This window comes from Scylla paramamosain, chromosome 18 (genome assembly GCF_035594125.1).
Source record: "Scylla paramamosain isolate STU-SP2022 chromosome 18, ASM3559412v1, whole genome shotgun sequence".
Taxonomy (NCBI): Eukaryota; Metazoa; Arthropoda; class Malacostraca; order Decapoda; family Portunidae; genus Scylla; species Scylla paramamosain.
The window spans coordinates 21,998,758-22,022,723 of record NC_087168.1 but is presented as its reverse complement, the minus strand read 5'-3'; the positions used below and the strand labels follow the sequence as shown (position 1 = coordinate 22,022,723).

Below are 23,966 nucleotides of genomic sequence, written 5' to 3'. Positions count from 1 at the left end.
TCTCCTTGTAATGAATGCAGTGCCTCCTCACTTACAAGGAGAAGTGAAGGAGAATGTGCATGCAAAAGCAGGTGAAGATGTTGAGCTATTTTGTCCAGTATATGCCACACCTCAGCCTTCCATCCTGTGGATGAATGAGTCCAGCATACTTCAGGAGACATTCATAATCACGTAAGGTTCAAAAGCTGTTTGAGTAATCTCAGGTTGAAAGGCAGGCAGTATTATAATTTATATGATTTATATAATTACAGTAAAACCTCACTAAGTTGAACCCCTTTAAGTCAGATATTGGTTAAGTTGGACACTTTTAAGGGCAGGGAAAGGACTTGTTTAGAGCAAGGAAGGTATGTTCAAGAAAGAGCTGAAGTGGTAACAGTGCACAGCCTGGACATCCAGCCTGGTGTAGAGAGGTTTGCTGAACACCATGGGGTCAAGGAATTTAAATGCAGTGTTGGGTTCAGATAAGTCAGATTTTCAGTTAAGTCAGATTTGCCTTCCCCCAAATTAGTTCAACATAGTGAGATTTTACTGCATTTACAACAGAATGCTGGTTAAAGACTGAAGAAATTAATAAGACATTGAAATAAATTTAACACAGAAAACAAACATATTTACTACATGAAACTTGAACCAATACCCATTTAACCAGAAACCCACAAAGACTAGTCCTGCGTAATGTCAGCAAGGACGATGCTGGCCGGTACAGCTGCCTGGCCACCAATGAAGCTGGGACCTTGGAACAAGACTTCAATCTTCATGTAATGAGTGAGTCATAATTTTCCATACTGTAACTTGTAAGTATGTAATAATTTTTACTCCTGTAACTGAGAAACCAACATAAATTAGGAAGGGAGGAGAGATTCATTATATTTATATTATGTTATTTGCGTAAATGACCAAGATGAATTTTCATCAACAATTTCAAGAGATGTTACAAAATATTTTTGTTACAATGGATACTACAAAGTATTTGCATAATTTGAATAGATATTACAAAGCATTTTGTATTTTATTTTGTTTAGCGGCTCCCAAGCTGGTGGATCTTGAGAAGCCAGTGGTGGAGAAGTCTGTGGTGGCCAACCATATGGTGACTGTCAGCTGCTATGTGGTGGCTGATCCTCCACCAGCAATCAGATGGCTCAAGGTAACTCATGACTCCCAGTATATTTAATTAAATTTTTTTCTAAAACACTAATTTAGCTGATGGTTTTTACTTTTTATATAAACATAGTCAATTTCAGCTGTTACAGGAAATGTGTCATATTTAACTATTAAGAAACATTCTTTGCCTTTAACACTTTGTTTTTTGTCTTCAATTAGGATGGAAAGCCACTCCCTTCAACATCCACTCTGGATTTGAAATTTGACAATCAGGACCGCCACCTCACACTACTGAGGGCCACACCTGCAGACAGCGGCAACTACACGTGCCAAGCCACCAATGCTGCTGGCACCACCACCCTCACCACTCTTCTCTCAGTTCACACTCCTCCAGCCTGGAGTCCAGTATGTCTCTTGGACCAATTTAGTACTGAAAACTTGCATTTTGGATTTTTTTCTTGTAGGTGATCTGGAGTAGCCAGCCTTCATTAAATAATGTAATAATTCAGGACACTGTTTTTCTAAGTAAGTGATATGAATTTAATCTCTCTTGTGTAAAAGTTTAACATTTTTGCTGTTATATATGCAAAATCCCATTACACCATCATCATTATTAACAGGATAATGACCTGGAAGAGGAGATTACGGCTCTGGAAGGTGAAAATCTGGAACTGTTTTGTGATGTGGAGGCAAACCCACTCCCTTCCATTTTGTGGCTTAAGAATGGACAAGTGATCAGCCCAGTATTGAACAAATCTAATGACACAGAAGATGGCAGGTAAAGATATTAATGGACAGAAAACTGAAACATTCATTCATCTTGTGGTATGTCAAGTAGTTGATGAACTTGATTGGTAAGATCTTTCCTTTTGATAATGAAAAAGAAAAGGAGAGTTAGTTGATTAAGCAGACCAGGGAGTGTTTCTTAAAGGTTTAGAGGGCTTCCATTTGCAAAAGGATGCTTATGAATATGAAGTAATGTGATGTATACATGTAGTTGCTTTGTCTTGGTGACTCCCCGTTAAAGGAGGTGGCTAGACTGATATATAGATAGATAGACTGAGTTTGTTTTATTAAAAGTGATAGTATTTTTATTTCCACTTTATTTTTTCACTGGCAGGCTGTTGAGAGTTACAAAGCTTGATGATGGAGACAGTGGTCGGTATGTGTGTGTGGCAAGCAATGCTGCAGGCACAGGCAAATTTGAGTTTGAGGTGACTGTGCTGGCCCACCCCTCCCTCACCTATGAGCCTCCAACTGACCACACAGGTAACTCATTTCTCTTTACAGCCACCACACACCTAACCTGAATGCTGGAACAAGATTTCCATTTGTGTGCTTTTTATAATATTACCTGTGTACTTTGTGTGATATTTATTTCTCTTGAGATAGGTTTTTCTTTGGATTAGTTTCCTTTGTTCTGTTTTCCTGGATAGCACTCAGCATTTATAATTGGATAAGTTGTGTCCCTTCATTGTAGTGATTAACATTTATCTTCACATTGTTCTCATAACCATGGATTTTTTTTGTACTTTTCTTTTCATGAGCATCAGTTTTGCATACATAAGGGCAATAAAAAGATAGAAGTTTGCATTAGTATTTTCCTCTTTATACATTTTTTTTTCAGTGCTTCAGAACCATCCATTGTCTCTGGAATGCCCAGTTGACGGGAATCCCAAGCCCAGTGTCCAGTGGCTGATTAATGGTCTGCCAGTGTCCTCATCAGACAAGTACATTCAGCTCTCTGCCGCTCACACACAACTACATATACTCAGGTATTAATGCAGTGATAACAGACTGCCAATAAGGCTCCATGAATACCTGCAGTTTCATTTCATATACAATGCTGAATGTTGTTCCCACAGCCAGTGATATCTGTTATGAAAATATTATACAACACATACATATACCAAGTCTGTTTCTCACAAAAAGGAGCTAGCCAAGACAAGACACCTTCACATTCACACTCATTCACACCACTCCTTTAGCTCCTTGGCCCCTGACAGAGAAGAGAATTATTACATTAAGCAAAAACTAGATTAATGAAGCACATGCCCTCCTTCCAGAGTGCTGAGTTCAATGGAAGGGCAGATCTCATGTGTGGCCAGTAATGGTGTGGGTGACTTGATGACCAATTATACTCTTAATGTCCTGACACCACCAACCATCACCCCAACACCAACCTCAAGGCTGGCCAAGGTGTATGAGGGAGGCTTACTCACACTCTCTTGCCACTCCAGTGGAAACCCAAGACCACAGGTGAGTCATCAAGTCAGTTTTGATGTTAAGGTGATATGTTTATGCTTTTATAAGAATGATACAGTGTACTTGTTTTGTTGACAGGTGGCATGGCTGGTGGGAGATGGCAGGATGTTGACTGAATCAGAACTACATGACTCTGGTTTGGAGTTACATGAAGTCAATCAGTCACTCATTATCCTGGATGCTAATAAGAGCCATCAGGGTCATTACACATGTGTGGTCTCCAACCCTGCAGGATCAGCAGAAGAGACCTTTTTCGTAGAAGTTCTTGGTAAGTTGTAAGTGATTGTCAGATATTTAGTCAGACGTAACACTGCTTTAAGAGGTGAGACTTGGTGGGCTTCAAGGATATTATAAGAAATATGAACTCCACATGTCATTTATGGATACAAAACACTATAGTAGTTATTATGGTAACAATGATTACAGTACAATACACACACACACAGACAAATAAAGAATTAGTACTTACAAGACAAATGAAAATACATCATGAGTCTTATTTCACAGTGCCTCCAGTGATCCAGGAGCCAGAAGGAGGCACCAGTTTGGAGGTGGTACAAAGCTCAACAGTAACGCTCCTTTGTGTGGTGGATGCCCGACCCAGAGCTACAATCACCTGGTTCAAGGTTTGTGAATCCGATTGCAAGTTGGCTTTTTGACCTTAATGTTCCTTGTGCAAGAGCTATGAGAGTATACTCAAACTTTGATAACTCTTCCACTGTATGTACTTTCCTTTCATCTGTTCACCTATTTCATATTATTTTATGTCATGTTTGCTGATGATTTCAATGTTTTCTTGATGCCCATTTTTCTTAAGTTTTCATTCATGATGATCCAAGATAATTTTCACCATTCAGTTAAATACATCTTTTACATCTTTACTACACATTACGCCACCATTACAATATCTTATTCATGGCTGTGTGATCAGTCACTCATCTCAATAAGATGTATCATTCAACTTTATTTATTCTGTGGCAGGATGGGAGGGAAATAGATGGAGGACAGGACCCATTTCTTCATGTGACGGGAAATGGAGAACAACTTAGATTTCTGAGAACTCTCCCTTCTCACACTGCCAACTACACCTGCAAAGCTGCTAATGAAGCTGGAGAAGACCATCTTGGTTTTAAAGTGCAGGTTATGGGTAAGTTATCTTCTCAAGGCAGGAGAAAGAATGGTGTGTCTGGTGATATTCAAGTAGTCACTCAAAATCACATGAAGTACTTGCTGAATCTATTAATGGACATATAATGACAAAGATATATTACTTCAGTGCCACCGATGATAATAGAGGATTTGGTGGAGAATGCCATTGGAGGAGGCATTGGAGGAAAAACAGTGGGAGTGGTTGGGCGCACCATGGACCTTGAATGTTATACCATTGGAACTCCCACACCCACTGTCACCTGGACCAGAGACAATCAGGTATGTGATGCTGCTTAAGGTCCAAGAACTGAAGGTGATATTCTCAGTATGGTAAAGTTTATCATGTGTATATACATAAAAATATAAAATCCCATAGAAAGTATTCCCTAATATCCTAGCAAACTGTAGATTGAAATGAGTAAAAAGTAAAATGGATCAGGAGTAAAATATTTGTATGCAATGTATGAATGTTGACAAACTCATTGGACATTTTGATACATATGCATTCCAGGAGTTAGCAGTTAATGATCATCTGGAGCTGCTAGAAGGAGGACAAGTACTGAGGCTGCATCATGCCCAGACCAATGATTCTGGTCACTACACCTGCACTGCCAACTCATCCTCAGGCACTGCAGCCCGAGACTTCCTGGTTGTCATTCACAGTGAGTTGTCCTAATGTTTTCTGTGTGCTTTTTATCTTAATTTCAGTTTTAATGAGTATCTTCTTATCATGAGCAGGGAGTAATCATAAATGCTTCCCATCCACAGGGCGACCTTTTATTACGCCTCCACTAGAGAAGAACCTGGAGGTAGTTTTGAATGATCCATTGACATTGACTTGTGAAGTAGACAGTTCCCTAACACCTGCTGTGTCATGGATCAGACATGGACAACCTATCACTCCCTTCCTCAATCCAAACTTTCAGGTGTGTGGAAATAGCAGGTATTGCAACTGGTACCCTGGATGAGTTTTACAACATGACAACTGATTGGCTGTCACTGTTGGTTGTATGTTGGACAGGAAGGATTGTGTTACTAAATGCTTTTATCATGTGTTTTATAGTTATGCCTTATTTTGCCTTTGTAAATAAATTGTGAGAAGTAAATAAATGAAATGATGGAATAAATGTAGTGTAAAACCATTCAATTTAAAATAATGTGACTAAAACATTAGGTACGGTCTGAGGGCCGAGAACTACATCTTCGAAGGGTGAGGAAGGGGGATGGAGGAGCTTTCACCTGTGTGGCAGTTAATGCTGCTGGACAGGACACCCTCACCTACAGTATTGCTGTGCAAGGTGAGTGAGAATACATGATCAAGTCTGGCAATGAAATATTTTCATAAATACAGCTACATAGCAAATTGGTACCATTATCACTCAGCTTCAAAATGCAAGATATTAGACCCATTACCAATCACTGAATCAAGGGAGGAAAATTCTTAATAGAAATGGGTGTTATGATTACACTTGTATGCTCCATATGACTTGGATAATGAATACAACTGTGAATCCAGTCACTTTATTAAGAATAACACTGCTAAATAATGAATGTGCCTTTTACATTGCTCCTGGAGAATGGTTTAGGCTTGTATTCACTACATATTTAAGTCTATAGATAGATGAGTAGATAATTGATGTATGTATAATTTTATGTATATATGTATACCTGCAAGCACTAAATTATTGATTTTTTTTTTTTTTTACAGTACCAGCTGTGATTGAAAGAGCCAATGCTCAGTCAAGAATTATTGGGGTTGCTGGCCAGAGTGTGGAGTTTGTGTGTGAAGCTTCTGGCAGTCCCAGACCCAGCTTGTCTTGGGTGCATGATGACACATTTGTCACCCCTGACCACCCACATTATCAGGTGAGACAAAATTTATGAAAGTTTTTTTTCTTTTTGCCCTTTTTCTTCTCTCTCTCCTCTACATTAATGAGTCTGCTGTAAATGTATAAAGAATGTAGGTTTTTGAATTGATGAATATGAATGGATATCAGCTAGAATGAATGAATAGAGACCTAGGGAATCTTGATGGCAAGTTTTCCCACATGTTACCTGGTCATTGTCTTGTGTATATTTAAAACAATCAAATGATACAAAAACTAATAAAAGGAACATTACTGTGACAGATTCTTGACAAGGGCAAACGACTGCAATTGAAGGAAGTATTGCTGGAAGATGAAGGAACAATCAGCTGTACAGCCTCCAATACAGCTGGCCAAGACACCCTCAATTTTACTCTGGAAGTCATGGGTATGATTGGTGTTCAGTGTGACACAGTAACTTGACTCATAGATGGAGACACATTGCATAAAATGATAGAAGAAAAATGAGGCACTGTATTCCTTCTCTTTCCTGATTGCAGTGCCCCCTTACTTACCTGATGAAGCAGTGACAGATATAACAGTGAAGGAGGGAGACAGCATCATCTTAGAATGTCCTGTGGAAGCTACACCTTGTAAGTCAAAACTTTTGTTATGTACATGTTGAAATTCCTACTTTAGTTAACTTTTCTAATGGTTAGTCTTTCATCAGCTTTCATAACTCCACACACCTTTTCAATTATCTCACTGTCTTGGTTCATAGATAGTCAGCCTGAATGCCTTTGTCTTTCTACTCATCTTTATCCATCTTAAAGTGACTTAGGCTCTCAGTTAATCAAACACAACTCATTATTCTTCATTGATAATTTTCAGCATATGTTTCCATTCTTTTCTTGCGATTGACAGCATTTCAAAGTACTTCTATAAATGCTTTTTTTGTGACTATTATGCATGCTTATTAATCATTCATCAGCAGTCACCATAAATATGCAATTGAAGAGAAGCTGGCAGAGATTCAGGAATCTCATGTTTAATAATGTAATGGTATATCTTGAGGGTTTCATGATATACTTACCAGTGGCTGAATGTGAAGAAATATGTCAAAGTATTTTTATCAGATCCTATTGCAAGACTTCTGGGGCTGGGAAGGAATAATGAAACCATCATTGAAATCTGAAGAAATAATTATGAGCAGTACAGTCCTTAGTCCTGTCAGTACAAGGAAGGAGAGGTTGATTGTTTAGACGAAGACGAGCTTGAGTAGTCATGGACCAAGCCCTCTATCAACAAGAATGCCAATGCACAAATTATTCCACCTCCCAGTATGATGAACACAGTGAAAACCTGCAGAACAAGACATTTCATTATACTAAACTATATAACTCTGAAATGCCTTTAAGACTTGGTAATATATATTATTTTCTTAAGGCTACATAAAAGAAAAAGTATAAGACAACTGTGTGAAAAGAAGCACTGGGGAAAGCAAGCAATCTTCACCTCCTTGAAGCCTGGTGCTGGATAATCTTTTTCTGGGTTCCGGTCAATGTTGGGCCACCATTTACGTTTGAGGCGATTCAAATGGCCTTTCTGGGTCATCTTTGATAATCTGCATTGAAAAATGCTCTTCCCTTTAGTGTATGTGTTTCTGCTTCTGTGTGTGTGTGTGTGTGTGTGTGTGTGTGTGTGTGTGTGTGTGTGTGTGTGTGTGTGTGTGTGTGTAGTTCTGCTGCTTGTATGTATTTGACAGTTTCAACATTTGTCATCCATTTTTACATGTTGATTTATAATGGCATTACATTTCTTGAATACTGATAAATTTCAAATAAGCACATGCATGACAAATAATGGAGACATACACATGGTTAAATAGGTTTTTGTAAGGGGAGCGCTTCTGCAGACCAAAGCCGATGCCACGGCGAAGGAAGTCTGTCTTGGTGTCCACGATGTCCATGGCTTGCTGGACTGGGAGTTGACGTTGAAGACGATATATTATGTATTCCTTGTTGGCGAAGAATGCATACTTCCCTGAAAGAAACACTGATGAGGAGTGACATTCAAATAGTGAGAGTTAGGTGCAGGAGTCTATTTAATATTGCTGTTTAGATTTCCTCAGCAATAAAATAAAAATTAATTTATACATGGATGAGAGAACAGAAATGTTTGCCTGCAGAGAGTAAAAGACTGGTTGCACATAACACTTACATACTTAAACTCCTTGTGGAATAACTGACTGTTATCAAGTGCATGTAAGGAAAAGAGGTACCTTGCAGAACACTGGCAAGAGCATCGTCGTTGTTATCAGGAAGATTCTTTATTGGATCTTTGCCTACCATCTTCTCCCATGACATTCGCATAGGAGAGCCCACTGGAGCCAGCTACAAAAGAAAGCGTCTGTATATGTATAACCATAGAGTAGTATAGGTAATGTATTGATATGAGCAACCAGGAAGGAATCCCCACATCCCTCAATTCCCATTTAGGTGTCTTTTATGACTGGTAGGAAATACAGTGGCAGTTTTCTTCATGTAAGCCTTAGGAGTGTGCCAACTGTAACTATACCTTGAAGGGAACATGTGCCAAATTAGTTTGATATTATATCTTAAAGAAAAGTTTAAAGGAAGCATAAGTGCCACACTTAAAGAATTAATTTTTAGAATTTGTTTTTAACAAGATTTTTTAACCTTATGTTTGAAAGCTGCATAATAAAGAATCAGATTAACAGTAAATGAAAAAGGGCACTAACTGCAAGAGAGTCAGCAAGTGCAGTATTGGTGCGGACTCCAAGGTTCCAGTTTGGATTTTTCAGGAGTCCCTCAAAGTCTTTAAAAGGAAGCTGGGGCTGGCGAGTAGTAAGGATGGACACCAGGATAGCTGAGTAGCAAGTGAGCAGCACCAGACCCATCCATAATCCTGAGAAGAACACAATCTTTCCTGACACTGGGCGAGGTTCCACCGTTGTGGCTGTTGAGAATGAGATTACAATGCATGTGTGTGTGTGTGTGTGTGAATATTTTGTTCTTACATCTGGTGTAATGCATTACTGTGGCCATATTTAGCAATCCTCAGGATTGTTCTTACTTTCACACACACACACACACACACACACACACACACACACAGAGAGAGAGAGAGAGGAGGGATGTATACAGCTTTGGAGTATATATAGCGTATGTATATGCGTGAAGCCAACACTAGGTAAATGCAAGTGATACTTGTCAAAGCAGCATGAAACTTTGGGCGATGATGTGCAAAACTTAGGATTGTAAGAATTTTGGGTCATGAAACTCAGAAGGGTCGCATGAAAACATGCCGGTCGTGAAAAGCAAGCTGTACTGCACTCAAGTGATAAAACTACATTACTGACGGTCTCTAAATATGAAATAAGAATGAAAATATAATAAAGGTGTGCTTTATTTTATTAGTGGAAACTCACACTGCTGAATAATGCCTGAAAATATTATCCAGAATGCCTGACTGGCGCTGATAAAATGTTGGTTGACGCCCAGATACACTGTCACTGAGTTGAAGAGCCATAGTGCAGCAGCTGTGGGTGGGAATGCACTAGATTATTATTCTAACAGCACTCTGAAGGGTCTCTTGAATCACTATTGTGTCTAATCATTGTCCCATAGCAAATGGGCTCACCACATGTGAGGATGGAGACTGGTATGGTGACCCAGAGGTACACATCGAAGGGCTGCCCATACAGTGTCCAGGTGCCCTCCAGCACTGGCCGGCGGATGTATAACCGCGTGCTGGGTGTGTGGTGGGTAGAGATGGCTGTTAGTTATCTTAATGTGACAACAACAACAACAGCAAAAAGATATGTTATATGACTACACTAAGAGAGATAGAGATAGAGTCACTATCACATACCTCACGATCTGTATAGGGATAGTGAAGTCAATGGACAGGGAGCGTATCTGTGTGATGGACAGAGGTGCCACAGCCACATCTGCATCATCAGTCTGCAGCATCCCCACCATTCCGTTCCAGGTGTGGCCATCCTTTTGCAGTGAGCCAAATAGGGTGTTGGTGGCAGTGTAGCTGGAGAATGGAGACAGATAGGAGTGTGTGTTCTTACTGCATCTAATTGTATTTTTACAGGATTGAGTTAAGCTCATACTGTCCCATCTTTTAAAGTTAATTTGCCATATTTATCTTTAAAGCTGTGAATGCTTCTTGCACACACAGTTTCGTCAGTCTGTGCATTTCTTTGGCTGATTGCTCTGTCAGGAAAACTGTATTTCCTCACATTTTTTCTTTGATCTTTTTTTTTGTACAGTTTCTTACTGTGTCCTCTTAGTGTGTGTGTGTGTGTGTGTGTGTGTGTGTGTGTGTGTGTGTGTGTGTGTGTGTGTGTGTGTGTGTGTGTGTGTGTGTGTGTGTGTATTATAAGGATATTCAAACCTTCATCCCTACCCACATACCAGTTCAACAAACACTTACGTAAAATTGAGTTGTTCTTGTAAGGTGTGCCACACATCCACAACATAACCCTCATGGAAATTCTGAAGTGTCTTGTCCTCCACCAGACTCTCATATGGCATTGTCTGTGGCCGTGAGTGACCATTACCATTCCATAATTAAGTTTTCCATTACCACTCAACTTCTAGTCAAATATGTAAAAAAAAAATGCAACATGGGGAAAAACAATGAAAGAATAATATCAAGAAATGCTTCATGGAAAGAGAAAGTGAATGCTGGAGACAGCAGTAAAATGCAACCTCTATAGTAGCCACCCTAAGGTGAAAGCCTTGGAGGTCTTTGCGTCGATCGTATTTGTGCCCGCGAGTGACCTGCCGCAGCCCTGTAGCTGGTGACCAGAAGCCCCATGTCTCCTGCTGCAGGGTGTGGCTGCCTGCCTCTCGTCCCACATTCCACACCTCGATTATTTCAAAGCGACTTTCTACAGTTTCCAGGCACAACATCACCTGCATGGGAGTTTTTATTATTTATTTATTTATTTATTTGTTTATTTATTTATTTATTTTAATGTAGAGGGTCACTGGTCAAAGGCAACAAAAAGAACAAAAAAAAAAAAGTAAATAAAAATAGATAAATAAAATAAATAAATAAATAAATAAATAAATAAATAAATAAAAGGGCCCACTGAGGTGCCAGTCCCAAACGAAAAGTCAAAAGAATCATCTAAAACTGGAGGATAAATGTCTTGAAACCTCCTTCTTGGAAGAGTTCATGTCATAGGAAGGAGGAAAGATGGAAGCAGGCAAGACTTTACTAGGGCTTTACTTCTTTATAGCATACCCTATATATATATGTCATTAGTGTATGCGTCATTATGATATGCACACGTAAAGTACGGACAATACCTCGCTATCCACATAAAGGTTGACGTCAGCGAGAACGTCTTTTACTTGCTGGAACGACACATTCCTAGACAGCAAAACGAGCCACTCTTGCTGTTCAGTGTAGAATCCCAGTTTTCCTGCCTGCAGTATGTAACGATAATAAAAACCGATGGATAACTGAACACACACACACACACACACACCAACAATCATGGCGAATCTGTGAGGTCACTACTTCATAAAAAGTGGAGCATCCGACCAGGACATACTTGCACTACATGCATAAAACATTCATAGTGAGTAAAGATAACTTTGTCACTGTAATGTCCAGTGCGGCAGTGTGATGCGTGTGCGTAACTAATGCAAGACGAAGTTAACAACAACACACACAGAAAGAGTACACAGAAAGAGTAGCATGACATATTCCATGTGCCCGCTGTACAAGCTATTTTACTACATTTGGTATTACTGCCTCTATCTGTATGCGTTAAGATGTCTTACCATGCGCATGAAATTGGAAGTCTGCCCTGCCTCGTCCCACTGTGCGATGAACTGTAATCTATAGCGAGGGTTCCGAAGATACATCACTCTTTCAATGTCGGCGTCGCTATCCGCCTCGTCTTGGAACGTGCTGGTCTGAATCGAACTGTGCATTGGAAAGACTATGAGTAGTTGCTGCAAATAGTAAGCCAGGAACGTTTGCTTTAATTATTTACGGTTTGCTTTTGTTTTCGGTACCGGCAGTGACCAGTATGCATACGAGAAATTGTGAACGTGACCGTAAATTAACGTAATGAAATGTTTCAGAAGGTATGTGTAAGTGTTGTCTCAGATCACTTATAAACGGAAAGTAGCAGCAACTAGAGTTAAGTGCAAGATCGATGGTATGCAGACTTGGATATTAACACACACACACACACACACACACACACACACACACACACACGAAAACTCGCATCGTTCTTAATTAAATGATGACTACCTGTAAATCTTAATAATTTGGTCCAGTTAGACCTTTCAGTCCCATTTACAATAATCTCTGGTTTATCCTTGAAACGAAGCCTTAGAGCAGTACTGTTTTTACCATGTCCAGATCTTACTTCCCATTTACACTTAATGGTGTTGTTGATGGAAGAGGGATGAACAGTATGTCGGCAGAAGAAAGAAAGATAGATACGGAAGTGAATGGAAGAAGACGAGACAGGCTAAGGAAGAGATGGAAGGACTCTATAAGAGATGATTTGAGGGAATTGAGTGGAGAGGAGGCAGAAGGCAGACCCTTATGGAAAATACTATAGTAAGGGTGAGTAATATGGGAGAGGCTGCAGAAAAGACTTACCGGTGGAGGCCGAGAACAACAGTGTTATTGGACGCCAAGGGAATGATTGATCCCGCGGCGGAGTTCACGACGTCCCTCAGTAGCTGCGCCATCTCCTGGGGCGACAGTATCTCTGCCGCTACGTATCAGAGGAGAGTGTATTTAGCTTTAGGTACTGTGAGTGAAAATCAAGTCAATAAATAAAAGTTTTGAGTGATTAATGTTTACGTTGTGGGAAGAATTATGTCGAGAGAAAAAAATGTATCCAGTCTCGAATCAAGTTCATTAACCCTTTCACTGCTAGACCAAAATCTTCACTTCAATACCTTCACTTCAATACCTATCGCAAATATTTCAGTACCGTAAAAAAAAAAAAAAATTAGCCTGCAATCTTCTCTTTTCTTTCCTGTCTCCATGCAAGCAATTCCTATAGTGCTAAGGAAGTTAACGGAGGGATACCACAGCTGTAAAAGAGTTAATTCAAATTTTGAGAGATCATTGTTTTGATAGTGCTGGAAGAAGTACGTGATGAAGAAAATTATATATAGGTTTACATACTGTCTCAAGTAAAAAAAATCCGCAAATTCAGGTTTCGAGTTATTTTTGGTTACATTGCGTGGGGAGAGTTATGCTCATAGTAAAAATGTATCACGTTTGGTACTATATCTCGAATTAAGTCCATAAATTCAAGTGATTGTTGATTATATTGCGTGGGAGGATTATTCTGTTTAGCTGACTTCATGCGCTCTTCGTGGTGAGATGAAGGGAATGTTCAGTCGCTACATGAAGGAGGAGAAAGATTAATGGTTCACCTGAGTCCTCTGGATCGAGCAGCACCACGTGGTTCCATTGGCGCTGCTGAATGACGTCCCTAATCATTTGCACTAGTGGACGGTCAGTACTCACGGCAACAGCCACCGCCAACACGATCACTGCCCGCCACCATGCCATCACCACTCTGCACATAGATTCACACAGGGCACTGTCAACGCTACTACTACTTTTTTTTATTTTATTTATTTATTTATTTTTATGTAAGAGGGTCACTGGCCAAGGGAAACAAAACCGGAAGAAAAAAATTCCCACTTAGGAGCCAGTCACCAAAAAGACGTTAAGAGAAACATCGAAAATTGAAGGATAAGTGTCTTGCAGTAAGCAAGATCAGAAGAGCAGTTAGGATGAAAATAGCGATAGAAGACAGCAAGATATGCAACATTGCGGCGATGAAAAAGAGGCTGAAGACAGTTAGAGGAGAGTTGATAAGACGAAAAGCTACTACTGTTAACACCACGACCACTACTACCACTAATACTACTACTACTGCTGCTACTACTACTACTATTACTACTACTACTGTTATCTGCTATTGCTGTTAGATTATTTTGATATTTACGTATATACAAATCGAACGTGAAATATACTTGCATTTTGGTCCCGGTGGTGTTCAAGTTATGTTTAAAAATGACATATATCTCAGTGATTAGTATGTGCCATATTTCGTTTTGAGTAATACTTGTAACTGATGCTATGGGAGGGGAATGATGATTGTAATAATACTAGTTAAACTTATTCTTAGTATGAAAAAGACGTGTTAGAAGCTTGCGGTCCTCGTCTAATAAAGGATAGGATGGAAACTGGCAGAGAGAGAGAGAGAGAGAGAGAGAGAGAGAGAGAGAGAGAGAGAGGCGAAGATTGAACACCCAACTCACCCTCAGTACCTACTGTGTGACACGGGACTAACGCACTAGCCAGGAACGAGATGTCTTGGGCCTTATATAAGCGCGGCACGCAATCCTTAGGTAGCTCATCGTAACCTTCTCCTCATTACGAATTTTTCATGAACTCTCACTGCGCATGGAATAAGAAAGGAGGAGGAGAAGGAGAGGAGGGGGAGGAGGAAGCTAGCAGATTACACAACACGTATCTTGTCTTATATTCTTTGATACCTGTTCTGTATTCAAGCACGTTATTTTACGATTGCGTGATTCATAATGTACCATGAGCCAGAAGAACGAATTTATGAATGACATGTAAGAGAAAAATAAAGAAGACGAGTGGTTGGACTAAGGCAGCTGGACTTTTATGACCATACTAAAGTTTTGGCCAAGTAAGTGGCTGGGGCATAACTTTGTCTTGGTATCTTTGTCCCGACGTGAATTTTTGAACTCTCTCTCTCTCTCTCTCTCTCTCTCTCTCTCTCTCTCTCTCTCTCTCTCTCTCTCTCTCTCTCTCTCTCTCTCCTTTACTTTTTAATTAGTTTTCTAAAGTGTATCTTAAGTTATCTAAAGTGTATCTAACACGCAAGGATTCATAATATGCTATCGCTGAGAGAGAGAGAGAGAGAGAGAGAGAGAGAGAGAGAGAGAGAGAGAGAGAGAGAGAGAGAGAGAGAGAGCGTGGGGGGGGAGAACAATATTCTGCAACACCTGCGCCGCGTCCCCCACTACTTTCAAAAGGATCTAGTTTAGTTGAAGTTACATGAGCTTTAAGTGTGTTTTTACGGTTCTTGTGACAGATCAAACAAGATCTCTACATTATTAACAGGAGTAGTAATCGTGAGAACCTGAAAAAATAATCTTTGCCCTAGAGATCTGTAATAATCTGACATCTTGGTATCTTGACAAGACGCTGTATTTCATCTCATATTCATATCCTCGATAACAAAAGTTTGACCACCCAAGCCCCATAAATAATACTGCACTTACTGGGCGACCAGGGAATCGTCGAAGCGAAGCGTTATTACTGTTTGCCCTTCGGTGGTACAAATAGACCCTTACTTGTAATGATTTAAGTGAATTTATAGATCAGAGAGAGAGAGAGAGAGAGAGAGAGAGAGAGAGAGAGAGAGAGAGAGAGAGAGAGAGAGAGAGAGAGAGAGACGCCTTGACTTTTTCTTTGCGTGGAACATCCGATAGATTAATACTCGGCTTTGAAGTAAACAATTTTTTTTTTTTTTCCGGCTGCAGTTTCTTTCCTTGTTTCGTGATCACTTCTGTTCCTCTCTCTCTCTCTCTCTCTCTCTCTCTCTCTCTCTCTCTCTCTCTCTCTCTCTCTCTCTCTCTCTCTCTCTCTCTCTCTCTCTCTCTCTGCTAATGCAAACTCGAGCTACAAAGTGATGGAACTAATGCGTGTCTTTTTTCCACTCAGCCTTCCACCTCTTCTGATCCTTAGTGGATTAACGTGCCGCCATGTAAGAGCTTCCATATGTAGGGCGGCGGTTGAAGGAAGGCAATCAACTAGAACGATTCATACCTCTCTCTCTCTCTCTCTCACAAGTCTTATCCTTCCTCAGAACGCGTCCCTTCCCACCCTCCCTCACATCACTCCCTCAAAAGAATCTCTCTCTCTCTCTCTCTCTCTCTCTCTCTCTCTCTCTCTCTCTCTCTCTCTCTCTCTCTCTCTCTCTCTCTCCGACCACTAAGCTGAATGTCATGATGTTACAGAAGGGGGTTCATCAGAAAAGACAGGCACCACCGAGAATTGAACCTGGAACCTTTTAATTGCAGGGCGCCGGGCTGATATGCTAACCCAATGATTCTCAACCAGGTGCAAATTTACCTCTAGGGATTAAAAGATACTTGGCAGGGGATAAATAATTGATGTACCTGATAAATGAATAACAATTCAATTGAATTTCATTTTATTAAATAGTGAATGATAAGTATATGTGTGTGTGTGTGTGTGTGTGTGTGTGTGTGTGTGTGTGTGTGTGTGTGTGAAGGAGAGGGGGGGAGGGGGAGGAATAAAGAGTACGTGTATGGAAGTAAAGGGGTAAGTGGAGACATACATTAAGCCGAGGAGGTTAATGATGGATGAAAAGTTGAGAATCCCTGTGGTAACCGTTACACCACAGTCGCCTCTCGGTGACAACCGTCACATCTCTCCCCTAAGGCCAACTCTCCCCCTCGTCAGGCCAGTCCGGGGAATGTGAATCGCTTACCGGATCCTACTCACTGCGCCATGTTAGAATATAGTGTGGGATGGGGGTGGGGGCGGTCACCAGCAGGAATGCTTTCAGTAGCGCGACTCAGGAGGACCCCACTTGCCGGGATAACAGCTCCCACAAACGGGGTATTTGTAATGTCTTTGATTTTTATTATTTGTTTATTTATTTATTTATTTATTTATTTATTTATCTATTTATTTATTCATTTATTATCATTATTATTATTATTATTATTATTATTATTATTATTATTATTATTATTATTATTATTATTATTATTGTTGTTGTTATTATTATTATTATTATTATTATTATTATTATTATTATTATTATTATTATCATTATTATTTATTTACTTATTTATGTATTTATTTATTTATTTATTTATTTATTTATTTTATTTTTTTTGCGACATTGAAACAATTTACTTGAAGTTTTGGTGGGCCTGTCCCTACAATGACCTCCATCAAATCTCTTTGGGTCTTGTCAGTGACCCATTGGTGAGCTGCTGCTCCAGCCATGATACATATTCCTATGTATGTAAAATGTTTTTTTTTTTTTTCAATATCCTCCCATTCAGGCCTTGCGTTGGTTTCTTTGATCACATTTGGCACTTCTCAAATTCCAACTCCTTCTCATTAGGAAAATAGGTTTTGGGTTGTGAAATCCTTAAACTATTTTCACAGTTTATTCCTGATCACATTTGACTCTCCTCCTCCTCCTCCTCCTCCTCCTCCTTAAGAAAATAGAGGTGGGTCATGAAGTCTTTCAACTATTTTCACAAAGTTATGTCCCCTCTCTTCCTCCTGCAGCCCCAACAGTAACATGGGAAAGAGATGGCTCACCAATTGACATAAATGGCAAGGGAAACATTAACACAGAAAGGAATGGACAGTGGCTGCGAGTGGTGCGAGCTGGTAGCCACAACACTGGTGTGTATACGTGTACCAGCACTAACCTGGTGGGTCTGCTGGATGTGGACCTTGTTTTGAATGTCCTTGGTAAGTGTGTGTTTGTGTGTGTGTGTGTGTGTGTGTGTAACTTTGGAAAAAAAAATAGACTCCAGTTTTTCATATTCATTTATCCCACTTTTGAAATATCAGATTCATTGCTCACAGTGTCTCAGCTTGAGAGTGCCTTATTTTCTGTCAACCCATTCAACTGTATTTTCTCAGTTAAACTAGTAATGTGGATAAATGCTGTGTGTAGAACTTGCTCTTGCCCTGAGAAAATATGGAACTAATGTGTGAACCTGTGTTTCTGCAATGCTTATTTTCTATCAACCCATTCAGTAATGTCTCTCAGCTAATGAAGGATAAGTGCTTAATGCAAATCTCATTGTGGGTAAATGTAGAACTAATGTGTGAACCTGTGTTTCTTCAGTACTGCCGGAGATTGTTGAAGGGAGACTTAGTGTGGTGAAGCACAACACCATGGAAGGCCTCAGAGAAATGGAGGTGGTGACAGTGACAGAGGGTGGCCACGCCGTGCTTGAGTGCTACCTACGGAAAGGCTCTCCTGCACCAAACAGGACATGGACTCTCTACCCTAACACTTCTCTACCCCTCCATTTTAAGGTAAACATGAAAATAAAACAAACTACCAATAAGCTCTTGTAATGGACAGTTTATGTAATGCTCAGTAGCGTAATTATGTAGTAAACAGACATAACATTCACATCTGCACCTATGATGTTATTAGCTATATTATCTTTATTTCTGTTATTTATTAGTATTTATTAGCATTCACGTCCTTATGACTTACTGTAGGTTGTGTATCTGTCCAATTGTTTGTTTTATTTTTCCCTTCTGGTGATGGTACATGTTACTCGCACAGGTAATGGGTGGTGGGGAAAGAGTAGTGGTGAGCCAGGCATCAGTAGAGGATGCTGGAATCTATCGCTGCCTGGCCCACAATCAAGCCGGTCAGGACAGCAAGTTGATAAAGCTGGAAGTCTATTCTCCTCCACGTATCAATATGTCAGCCCTTCCTAGCAATTTTGTGGTTCTTCATAAAGGTAAAAACAAAAAATCTTTCTTATTGCCTGCTTGCTTGTTCATTTTTTTCTTTTCATTAACTTCATAAATGGTACTGAATGAACTGGATCATATATCTGAATTTTGCTTGGATCATGAAGAAATGAATTGCTATACATATATTACATCATCAAGTTTTGGTGCAAATTACTTACATATTCACAGGTAATGTGGAGGCTGCACTACCCACCAAAGGCCAGCCCCAGAACTCCACTCACTCAGCTGTTGTCACCACCACTCATGGCCAGACCATCATACTTCCCTGTCCAGTCACAGGTATGAAATTGTAATATATCTTGTGTTAATTGTATACCATAACCAACTAAGTAGGATCATCTATAAGTGTCTTCCCTCTAATAAACATACATTTTATCCTCCATTATTAAGTAGGATCATTCATAAGTCTCTTCCCTATAATAAGCATACATTTTTTCTTCCTTCAGGGTATCCTTTGCCTCGCCGTTTGTGGTACCAAGGTTCCCAGGCACTGGTGTCGTCATCAAAGCGTGTGGTTGGTACTGGTGGCCGAGACTTGACTCTTGTGGGTGTTGGGCCGAGAGATGCTGGGATGTACGTGTGTGTGGCAGTGAATCCAGCTGGAGAAGCACAGCTCACCACTTCTCTTCATGTTATTTGTGAGGATTTGATTTATGTGATAAGTCATTGGTATAAAATTTTTAGACAAATTACCAACAACCATAACCTTATTTCTCCATGAATATTATATAGTGTCAACACCATAAAATATTGATTTCATTTTTGTCATCTCACAGCTGTACCTGAGCTGGAAGGACAAACTAATGAAGAGTTGATGTTGGTGGAGGGAGAAAACATTATTCTTGAGTGCAGAGTGAAACCTCAATCTGCAGGACAGCTGGGGCTAGGCACTCTGTTCCATTACAATATCACCTGGACAAAGGCAAGTACTTGTGCCATGAGTAAATATATTTTATTATTTTTAATATTCTTTCCTCTCTACATACCATTTATGCTTACACTGGATTTATATTATTGGAATATTGTGAAATGTGGACAGGATGATAAATGTGTCTAATGGAGCATTCCCATCACAAATATTACAAGGTGTATGGTACAACATTTTACTGTGTTGCGTATTGTGTCATAATGCCTTGCACACATATATAAAGCTCACCTATGTGTTTTGTTATAGTCTGGCCAGCAACTAGAAAGGGACACACTGCAGAGTGAGAAAACTGAGCTGGTGATTGACAGTCCAACCAACCTGGATCAGTATTATGACTATGACAATGTTACATCTCTCAGCCCAGTGATTGACAGTCCAACCATCCTGGATCAGTACTATGACTATGACAATGCTACGTCTCTCAACCCAGAAATGTATGAAGATTTCAGCTCACCATCAGTCTGGCATTCAACAACATATCCTGAAGAGGACAGCAACAAGCAGCTTGACGGAGCACAGTACACCATCTCCACTGATGGGTCACGTCTTTTCCTGCCACTAGTCACAAAGCAAGAGGAAGGCATGTACTCCTGCCAGGTGGCCAATGAAGCAGGAACTACACACAAGATATTCAGATTGGATGTCTTGGGTTAGTACATATCTGAAAATATGAGGATTTTTCTTTATGAGGGACTGACATTCTTCAGTGCTGGAATGATCACTATATAAGCATAAAAAAAAAAGCTTGTCACTCAACTTATATTTCAGTGCTCAATATTAACCTCTATTTGTTAGAGTTAGTACATAGGCTTAGTAGGTTTTAATTTTGCACTTTCAGATTACCTCATACCTTTGAAAAATATGAGGGACTTTCTGTCCCTTTGACTTTCAGGGACAAAGAAGCCATTGTGAACAGTACCCTTTTCAGGAAAGTTATCTATCACATACTTTGATTTTCTTGTGGTAATATATTTTTGTGTATGTTTAGTTCCCCCAGGCATACAAACTCAGGAGCGGCCATTCCGGCACTACAACGTGACAGTGGGGAAGCCAGTGGTGCTGGAGTGTGATGCCCAGGGTGATCCACCGCCCGAGGTGAGCTCTTCTGGGTCAGAGTTATTAGAAAGCTAGTTTTTCTTCATATACCTATTTTCACTATTGAAGTTTATTGTGGCAATTTGTAATGACTGCATTAACAGAACAGAAACATTGCAGGTCATATGGTCTCACCAAGGCACCCAACTTGAACCATCTTCTAGACTGCAGATGCTTGAAGAAGGCCACATTCTCTTCTTCACTAGTGTTGAGGTATAGTCTGCCTAGTTTTTATTTGCTTTTTTTATGCATCGGCTCATTTCCATTGTCCCAAAAATTGACTCTTAAAGCTTAGAAATATGAGTCCTGTTTTTTTTTTGGATGTGTGAGAGAGAGAGAGAGAGAGAGAGAGAGAGAGAGAGAGAGAGAGAGAGATTTTTATTGAGCTTTGTGTTTCTTGGACAGGAAGACGATGATGGAGACTACACCTGTCAAGCAGTTAATGTAGTTGGTGTGACAGATGAAACCTTCCACCTCAATGTTTTTGGTGGGTGTTTTGATTGTAAGGTTATGAAATTGTTTTCCATATAAAATTTCCAAATGGACTGCAGGTATAATTTTAGGTCATGCATATTCATTTCAGCATAGATATTTAGTCATGCATATTTATTCATCTTAGCATCATGCTCTGTCCTGTCCCACTCAGCTCCCCCAAAAGTGTCAGGACCCCCAGAGGCTGTGGTGTCAATACTGAGGGGCCAGCCAGTAGAAATTGAATGTGATTTAGAAGGACGTCCAAACCCAGACTACATGTGGACTTATAACGGAGATGAAGTCACCTCTGATGACGTTATTGTAGTGGAGAATCTCCTCACAATTGAAAGGTGAGTTGGATATTACCACAACTAAGTGTCTTAAAATTCTGAGTATCCTCATTAATGTTGGAGAAGAGTAATTTTCTCTTTTAAATGTAAGAGACATTTAACCCAAACAAATTAGTAAGTACAGAGATGACCCCAGAATTTGAGTGCCTTATTATTTGAACAAAGTGGAACCTAACCTAACCTAACCTAATCTAAACCATTTTTTCAAGAAGATTTTGAATCTTGTACTCTTTGACTAGTCTTTTTCATTTTAACAGTTTGAATAAAGTTGGAATCATGTTTACTGTTAGTGTTACTCCTTACTGAGTTATGAACATTGATGTCAGTAGTATAAAAATTGTGACAGCTCTTTTCCCTCTCCTGTAGCACTACTTTGGACCATGCTGGTGACTACCAGTGTGAGGCCATCAACTCAGTTGGACATGCTGTAAAGACATTCAAGCTGCAAGTAAAAGGTAAGACATTCTCGTTCTCTGCATATTGACTACTCTAGTTCAGGTATTATGGCTACCTGCTGATTAATCATCAGATGAATGTGGAACATGTTCATCAAATGCTAGTGATGATGATGATAGTGTATCTTTATGTTTTGCAAAATTGAGGAAGTTACCAGTTTAGGGTCCGGTCTTGTGAACATGGCAGTGAAGCTTCTAACTTATGATTGTTGATATTCCTTTATTAACTTTTTAGAGACACCTGTCATAGTTGGAGGAACAAAGGAGGAAGTTGTGAATGTGCTACAGGGAGAGACTGCATCTCTTCACTGTCATGCCTCAGGAAGTCCTGAACCCATCATCTCCTGGTCAAAGGTGAGTTTACATATTGTTGTCTTTCTCTGCATCCATGTCTCTCACTTTCTAGTAGTTTATATGTATCTATTTACAGTTTTCTCTCTTGCTATAACCATTTTTCATCATAGGTTATAAGACAGTGTATGTACTTTCTGAAACAAAAAAATTTCTCACTTTTATGTCATTTCAACATTAATAGATATGGATACTACAGAGTCTTGTTTAGAGTGTTATTTGATATTTGACTGGAAAATGTAGGTATAAATCTTTTGTCTTTCTCAGGAAGAGGAAGAAGCAGGTGTATGGCCACGTGACCAGTTGGAAATGTATCATGAAGGAAACAACTTGCAAATCCAACATGTGGAAAGGGAAGATGCTGGTTATTACACTTGTTTGGCATCAAATGTGGCTGGCAGTGACACTAAACAGTATCTCCTTCAGGTTTTAAGTGAGTAGCACATTTTGGTGTAGTGATTTTAGGCATTGTTATTAATTTGTATTGCAATGATAGGACACTGAACACCCATGAACATTCATTTAAGCTCTAATGTTCATTGTAGCTTGATTAGTTAAATGGTGTGCACTGTGAATTGCAAAATTTTTACTCCACAATATTTCTTTGGTCTTGAACTTGGTTATTTTTCTGTAAGGTGATACAGATGTGTCTTATGTCCCTTTCAGTGAAGCCAGAACTGTTAGCAGCTGAGGATGAGGTGAGGGTGGTGTCAGGGGAGGAGACATTACTTTCTTGCTTATTTGCTGGTTTCCCTTTGCCTCAGGTATGTATATTTTGTTTTGCATTTGAGCCTTACTGTTTAGTCCATTTAATCCACAGTACAGGTTGCTCTCAACTTTGGTCACAAGTTTGATCAACGAGATATACATTATGGTTAAGGGATTAAATAACATTCTCCCTTGTTCTCTTTGATTTATCATGATTTTTCAAGTGTGGGCCCTGGATGCATTAATGGAGGGGATGGGGTTTCTTCTATCAAGGTGATTAGAGGAGTTAATAGTGTGGGAATAGAAGTGAAAATACATTTCACCATTTATTTCTGCATGAACTTGAAACTTCAGGTTTATTCTATTATTTTTCTTTTCTGTTGTTGACTAGACTTTAAAAATTTTCAGTAATTTTATTTTCCTGTAATGTCTGTGTACTCCATTATTTTATTCTCATATCAGCAATAATTTAAGTTAACTTTTCTTGCTTTTATTGAAGCTAACTTGGTTCTTCAAAGGGGAGCCAAGGGAACATGGAGCAATTATAAAGATTTCTCCAGCACAGCCTAGTGACATGGGTAACTACAGCTGTGTGGCTGAGAATGAGGCTGGCCAAGCAAGTCACACCACTCAGCTCATAGTACACAGTAAGGCCCAG

At 39.7% G+C, this 23,966-nt stretch overlaps 2 protein-coding genes across 11 annotated transcripts in view; one reads left to right on the top strand and one right to left on the bottom strand.

Moving 5' to 3' along the window:
* The window catches only part of LOC135109281 (hemicentin-1-like), a 65,996-nt gene that overhangs the window by 26,177 nt on the left and 15,853 nt on the right, over window positions 1-23,966 (top strand). For all 6 annotated transcript variants that reach the window (XM_064020570.1, XM_064020569.1, XM_064020567.1 and 3 more), the window contains exons 40-73: window positions 21-171; window positions 650-765; window positions 1,023-1,144; window positions 1,321-1,506; window positions 1,722-1,879; window positions 2,222-2,370; window positions 2,729-2,876; window positions 3,168-3,360; window positions 3,445-3,634; window positions 3,874-3,992; window positions 4,348-4,513; window positions 4,643-4,794; window positions 5,027-5,177; window positions 5,284-5,441; window positions 5,690-5,813; window positions 6,224-6,381; window positions 6,645-6,768; window positions 6,881-6,973; window positions 17,727-17,915; window positions 18,298-18,491; window positions 18,751-18,931; window positions 19,116-19,226; window positions 19,394-19,585; window positions 19,724-19,869; window positions 20,122-20,524; window positions 20,864-20,970; window positions 21,091-21,183; window positions 21,376-21,457; window positions 21,617-21,794; window positions 22,161-22,249; window positions 22,485-22,603; window positions 22,868-23,033; window positions 23,267-23,364; window positions 23,808-23,955. In XM_064020570.1, coding sequence (XP_063876640.1) covers window positions 21-171; window positions 650-765; window positions 1,023-1,144; window positions 1,321-1,506; window positions 1,722-1,879; window positions 2,222-2,370; window positions 2,729-2,876; window positions 3,168-3,360; window positions 3,445-3,634; window positions 3,874-3,992; window positions 4,348-4,513; window positions 4,643-4,794; window positions 5,027-5,177; window positions 5,284-5,441; window positions 5,690-5,813; window positions 6,224-6,381; window positions 6,645-6,768; window positions 6,881-6,973; window positions 17,727-17,915; window positions 18,298-18,491; window positions 18,751-18,931; window positions 19,116-19,226; window positions 19,394-19,585; window positions 19,724-19,869; window positions 20,122-20,524; window positions 20,864-20,970; window positions 21,091-21,183; window positions 21,376-21,457; window positions 21,617-21,794; window positions 22,161-22,249; window positions 22,485-22,603; window positions 22,868-23,033; window positions 23,267-23,364; window positions 23,808-23,955 — 5,154 coding nt within the window. The remainder of the gene's footprint in view (window positions 1-20; window positions 172-649; window positions 766-1,022; window positions 1,145-1,320; window positions 1,507-1,721; window positions 1,880-2,221; window positions 2,371-2,728; window positions 2,877-3,167; window positions 3,361-3,444; window positions 3,635-3,873; window positions 3,993-4,347; window positions 4,514-4,642; window positions 4,795-5,026; window positions 5,178-5,283; window positions 5,442-5,689; window positions 5,814-6,223; window positions 6,382-6,644; window positions 6,769-6,880; window positions 6,974-17,726; window positions 17,916-18,297; window positions 18,492-18,750; window positions 18,932-19,115; window positions 19,227-19,393; window positions 19,586-19,723; window positions 19,870-20,121; window positions 20,525-20,863; window positions 20,971-21,090; window positions 21,184-21,375; window positions 21,458-21,616; window positions 21,795-22,160; window positions 22,250-22,484; window positions 22,604-22,867; window positions 23,034-23,266; window positions 23,365-23,807; window positions 23,956-23,966) is intronic.
* LOC135109283 (glutamate receptor ionotropic, kainate glr-3-like) lies at window positions 7,505-14,832 on the bottom strand. Of its 5 annotated transcripts, XM_064020574.1 has the most exons (15): window positions 14,678-14,832; window positions 13,781-13,926; window positions 12,990-13,107; window positions 12,152-12,296; window positions 11,672-11,791; window positions 11,066-11,272; window positions 10,788-10,891; window positions 10,215-10,385; window positions 9,984-10,093; window positions 9,772-9,882; window positions 9,082-9,299; window positions 8,602-8,713; window positions 8,195-8,363; window positions 7,836-7,944; window positions 7,505-7,682 (listed from the first exon to the last, which is right to left on the bottom strand). In XM_064020574.1, exons 2-15 carry the CDS (start codon window positions 13,917-13,919, stop codon window positions 7,551-7,553), a joined length of 1,965 nt encoding a protein of 654 aa, XP_063876644.1. In that variant the 5' UTR covers window positions 13,920-13,926; window positions 14,678-14,832; the 3' UTR covers window positions 7,505-7,550. The 5 variants fall into 5 exon arrangements, 4 of the variants coding, with proteins under 4 accessions (XP_063876644.1, XP_063876642.1, XP_063876645.1 ...); XM_064020572.1 differs by lacking the exon at window positions 14,678-14,832 and having other exon boundaries at window positions 13,781-14,052; XR_010272648.1 differs by lacking the exon at window positions 14,678-14,832 and having other exon boundaries at window positions 7,654-7,682; window positions 8,541-8,713; window positions 13,781-14,053.

Bases quoted from the DNA above. Each gene is read 5' to 3' on its own strand.
- LOC135109283 (XM_064020572.1), bottom strand. From the start codon at position 13,934: ATGTGCAGAGTGGTGATGGCATGGTGGCGGGCAGTGATCGTGTTGGCG. The intron at 11,792-12,151 runs GTAAGACATCTT...TACATACTGCAG, and splicing joins CTTCCAATTTCATGCGCATG to GCAGGAAAACTGGGATTCTA. The intron at 10,386-10,787 runs GTAAGTGTTTGT...TCCATTCTCCAG, and splicing joins CAAGAACAACTCAATTTTAC to CTACACTGCCACCAACACCC.